The following is a 5,602-nucleotide window of genomic DNA, read 5'->3' on the forward strand; positions in this document are numbered from 1 at the left end:
TATTTAAATATTATTACATGTTTTTAAAAATTAAACCACCAAACACAATTTCAGTTTTTTTTAAACTGAAAATAATTTCAGAATAAAACTATCAAACGCATTTTCAGAAATGATTTCAAAATAAAAATAAAAACATTTTCGTTTTCATTTTCATATAAAAAATAAAAACGTTTTGGAACCAATTCCAAACACACCATTTCTTAAAAAGGGTTGATTGTAAAACTCGTGGTACGTAATTACAAACAAAATACCAATATAGGTCAAATTTGTAATTTTAAGAACTTCAGTGCAAAGGTTTATGAGATTAGAGCGACTTTTATAAATTTGAAAAAGTTGACGACCAAAGGGAAAAGACAGTAGAAGCTTGCCCCTAATGTATTTTGTACGGACAACTCTCTGTAAATTGTCATTGAATTATTGTACCATACACCGAAGTAAAGTCGCTCAAAATCAAGTCCATTTCTCTAGCAATTGCAGTAGCAGTAGCATGATCAGCCATTGATGAAGACCCAGATGATGAGAAACCTCACACTTCTTCTTCTCCTCGCATTCGTCCTGTGTTCTTCAGTCCTCTCATGGAAGAAGGAAGAGTTCAGGACCTGTAACCAAACCCCTTTCTGCAAGCGAGCCAGAGCTCGCAAGCCCGGCTATTCCTCTCTCTCCGCTCGCGAAATCCGCATCGAAAATGGTGACCTCAAAGCTAATCTCATTCCCACCCAAAATCACGAAAACCCAGAAGATCAACATGCCTCCAAGCCGTTGATTCTCACTCTCTCCGTCTACCAAGACGGAATCGTGCGGCTGAAGATCGACGAGGACCCGAACTTGGACCCACCCAAGAAGCGGTTTGAAGTCCCTTATGTGATCGTGGAGGAGTTTGATCAGACGAAGCTCTGGCTGCAGACGCATTCAACGGAGGTGGACCCATCATCATCATCATCATCTTCGGTCGTTTACTTGTCCGACGGCTATGAAGCGGTTCTCCGGCACGATCCGTTCGAGGTTTATGTCCGGGAAAAGGGAGGTAAGAGTGTGATCTCTTTGAACTCTCATGGGTTGTTTGACTTTGAGCAATTGAAGGTGAAAAAACAAAATGGCGATGAGAATTGGGAAGAGAGATTTAGAGGGCATACTGATACTAGGCCATTTGGGCCTCAATCTATTAGCTTTGATGTGTCATTTTACGGAGCTGATTTTGTTTATGGAATTCCTGAACATGCCACTAGTCTTGCTCTTAAGCCCACAAGGGGACCTGGTGTCGAGGAATCTGAACCTTATAGGTTGTTTAGTTTGGACGTGTTTGAGTATCTTCACGAATCGCCTTTTGGCCTTTACGGGTCGATCCCGTTCATGATTTCCCACGGGGAAAGGACTTCCGGGTTCTTTTGGTTGAACGCTGCTGAGATGCAGATTGATGTTCTTGCGTCTGGATGGGATGCTGAGTCCGGCATTTCTCTGCCGTCCTCACAGAGTAGGGTCGATACGTTTTGGATGAGCGAGGCGGGTGTTGTTGACACCTTTTTCTTTGTTGGCCCGGGGCCTAAAGATGTTGTGAGGCAGTATACTGGTGTGACTGGTAGGCCTGCAATGCCACAGCTATTTGCTACTGGTTATCACCAATGTAGGTGGAATTATAGGGATGAGGAAGATGTGGAGGATGTTGATTCAAAGTTCGATGAGCATGATATTCCTTATGACGTGTTGTGGCTTGATATCGACCATACTATTGGGAGGAAATACTTCACGTGGGATAGAGCTCTTTTCCCACATCCAGAAGAGATGCAAAGGAAGTTGTTTGCTAAGGGTAGGCACATGGTGGCTATTGTTGATGCACATATCAAGCGGGATGACTCGTATTTTGTGCACAAGGAGGCAACTCAGAAGGGTTATTATGTTAAGGATGCCAATGGGAATGATTTTGAGGGTTGGTGTTGGCCTGGTTCGTCTTCCTACCTAGATGTGTTGAATCCTGAGATTAGGTCTTGGTTTGCTGAGAAGTTCTCTATCGAGAATTATGTCGGCTCCACTCCTTCTCTGTATATCTGGAACGACATGAATGAGCCTTCTGTTTTCAATGGTCCAGAAGTAAGTTATTTGTTTCCGCTTACGGTTTTTATTCTTTGGTTAAAACGAGATTGCTTTCACATAGATCTTTAGGGGAAAAAAAAGGAAAAGAAAAAAAAAACAAAAAAGAAAAGAAAAGAAAAGAAAAGGGTGTGTTCATGATAGCGTTTTCTTTTGGCTCTTTTTCTTCCTACGTATTTGTGTTTATCAGGATCTGTTGCTTCTAAAACTGTTCGGGGCTTTTGCTTTGTTAGTTTAATGTTTGAGGGTACAAAATGATGCTCTGTACTGTTAAATGAATTCGATGCATTTTCATTTTGGGGATCATATTTGCCTTTGTCCAATAGCAGTTTGTCACGTTCTAGTTTGGATCCATATATATTACTACATAATTTAGAAGAAAGCAGTGTTTTAAGTATTGGCCAAAAAGCTACTGGTGATTGATATTTATTAAAAACTACTCTTATAATAATAGCTGAACTTACTAAACATCTGAAAAATAATTTCCATAAGGCAGTAAAATATTTGACTACTAGTTGCGGTGTAATTGACATGGTTATAAAACAAAAATCTGAGCCTTTTTATTTCCCTTCCTTAGATGTCCTATTAAAAAAATATTTTCCTGAGAATGATAGAAAATGTGCAATAGTCTAGTTTATTTAGTAGTCTCGTCGCGATCATTGGCAATGGATTCTCTACTAGTTTGTCATTATGCATCTGTGCCCAATGATGCGTGTTTCTTTGAACAATGCATTTTAACTATGGACGCTAGGCTTTTTGCCCTTTAGCCTGAAACAATATAATTATCCCTACATTTGAAGAATTAACTTAACAAGGTAAGAGAGATTCCCCCTTCGATCTATGTAGGTGGTACATACTCCATAGTCAGAGATATTGATGGTAAAACCTAAATTGTCCATCTCATTGAATTTAACGTCATCCATTTTCTGATAAAACTGTTGACTTACCAGATTACAATGCCTAGAGATGCTTTACACCATGGAGGTGTTGAGCACCGGGAGGCACATAATGCCTATGGACACTACTTTCATATGTCCACATCTGATGGGCGCCTTTTTTTCTGTTGACTTACCAGATTACAATGCCCAGAGATGCTTTACACCAAGGAGGTGTTGAGCACCGGGAGGTACATAATGCCTATGGATACTACTTTCATATGGCTACATCTGATGGGCTTCTGAAGAGAGGTGATGAGAAGGATAGGCCTTTTGTGTTGTCGAGAGCATTTTTTGCTGGAAGTCAACGGGTCGGAGCAGTTTGGACAGGAGACAATACAGCTGAATGGGAACACCTCAGGGTTTCAGTTCCTATGATTTTGACTCTTGGTCTTACTGGAATTTCATTCTCAGGTTAGAAACAGTTATTTAAATAGGATTTCTATGGCAATCAAATTTCTTTATTAACCGGTGGCGTTGTTATAATGATCATGCAGGTGCTGATATTGGTGGGTTTTTTGGTAGTCCCGAGACCAAGTTGTTAGTTCGTTGGTATCAAATAGGTGCCTTCTATCCATTTTTTAGAGCTCATGCCCATCAGGACACAAAAAGAAGAGAACCTTGGTTATTCGGGTAGGAATTCTGTAATCATTGAAGTGGCTTTGTTATTCAATTGAGAAAACTGAAGAGTAGTCACTATATCGTGCATTTGCCTACCTTACATAAAAGAAAACTTTTTTTTTTGGTTCATGTACTTTGAAGAGAGATGAGTGTCATGGTTGTGTACTTGGATGGTGGTCATGTCCCTTCTTTTTTTCCGTCATATATATTTTCTTATTTATAAAAAAAAAAAAAAGCTTTTGTCCGTTTGTTTATTTTAAGATGCCTGAATGTTTTGTATTGACATTAGCAATACAATTTCCGCAACCATTTCATTCCCTGTCAATTGTGGAACACGTGGAACAGGTTGGGTAAAGATGCTTCTCACTTTTAACATGATTTCTGAATGGCTTTAAACTGGTAATGGTCACTGCATTTGTGGCTATTAGAGTTATCTGTGTGAAGTTGTAAAGAGATTTTAAGTTTTTGATGTTAGCAATGCAACCTTCTGTGAAAATGTTCATCTTTGCAATTGTGAAAAGAATTTAAGGTTTTTTTTTACTCTCTGCGAGTGTAAGACAAACTTTTATTTGGTTGCTTGTTTTATGTCATGTAATTTCGTATGGTTGGGATTTACTTCTAGTCATGTTTTCTTCCCTGTCTGTTTGTTTCACTATAGAAGTTCTTGTTATTATCCAAAATCTGAACATTTTGTGTACACATGCATGTATTATTTTCTGATTTTGTAGCCATTTGACCTGTTATCCGCAATTAATATTTGTTTTCTTGATCATTACAGAAAAAGAAACACAGAGCTTATTAGAGATGCCATACACATGCGTTATACGTTGCTACCGTATTTTTACACATTATTTAGAGAGGCAAACACGAGTGGTGTTCCAGTTGCTCGTCCATTATGGATGGAATTTCCTTCTGACAAAGCAACTTTCAGCAACGATGAAGCTTTTATGGTCGGAAACAGTCTCTTGGTGCAAGGAATCTACACAGAGGTATATCCATAGCTAGTCTTTTACTGTACAGATCGATATCTGTTATCCCTCTCTTCTCCTTCATAAGTTGATTTTTGTTCCAGTTTGAAATTATTTTGTTTCCAATCCTCTCTACCATCTAGCGACACATGCATATCTGTTTGTTTGCTTTTGACCTGTGTTGCTTGTTGCTTGCTTTTAACCTGTGTTGCTTGTTGCTTGCTTTTTCTTTCTTTTTTTTTTCAATAATTTACTTTGATGACTTTTTTTCCCCTCTCTTGACCACTACTGATATTCTTCTGGTGTTAAATTGTGTTGTTTACTAGGGGTGTCAATTCGTGTCGCGTGTCGTGTTTTGATCGTTTCTTTCTAAATTTGCAATTAACCCGAAAACGACCCGGGACACGAAATTTTTTAAAAACCGCAACACGAACACAACGATCACTTTACGGGTTGACACGGCACGATATGAAAATGACCTGTGAAACAAAATCGATCCGTGAACACGAAATTGACACGAAAATTGTATGCTTTTATTTAGTTTTTTACATGTTAGAAATAACTTAAAATACAATAACATCCATTTAAATTAAGCAAATAATAGTATAAGATTTTGAGTATAACTATCATGATATCACAAGTTCATAATAAAATAAAAAATATGTAATGAAAAATATATGTATTTTTTAGTTTTTTACGGGTTTCGTGTCGTGTTCGGGTTAGGTGGGTCCAACCCGAAATTGACATGTGTTTTTTGTGTCAATTTCATGTTGATCCAATTCTGACCCGAACCTCTTTTTTCTCAATCCTAACCCGCGAAATTCGTGTCGTGACCCATATTGCCGGCCCTAGGACATGACACGACCACTTTACGGGTTGATTTTTCCCCCTTTCTTGACCACTACTGATATTCTTCTGGTGTTAAATTGTCTTGTTTACTGTCCGTTCTACCAGCGAGCAAAGCATGTGTCTGTCTACTTGCCTGGGAAAGAG

At 38.6% G+C, this 5,602-nt stretch overlaps 1 protein-coding gene across 1 annotated transcript in view; it reads left to right on the top strand.

The window, feature by feature from the left end:
* The first annotated feature begins 375 nt into the window (after positions 1-375).
* The window catches only part of LOC21397853 (probable glucan 1,3-alpha-glucosidase), a 6,456-nt gene continuing 1,229 nt past the window's right edge, over positions 376-5,602 (top strand). The window contains 5 exon segments of the mRNA XM_024168769.1: positions 376-2,085; positions 3,161-3,434; positions 3,518-3,653; positions 4,420-4,630; positions 5,564-5,602. Coding sequence (XP_024024537.1) covers positions 502-2,085; positions 3,161-3,434; positions 3,518-3,653; positions 4,420-4,630; positions 5,564-5,602 — 2,244 coding nt within the window. The 5' untranslated portion in view covers positions 376-501.

Source organism: Morus notabilis, unplaced genomic scaffold, assembly GCF_000414095.1.
Source record: "Morus notabilis unplaced genomic scaffold, ASM41409v2 Scaffold489, whole genome shotgun sequence".
NCBI lineage: Eukaryota > Viridiplantae > Streptophyta > Magnoliopsida > Rosales > Moraceae > Morus > Morus notabilis.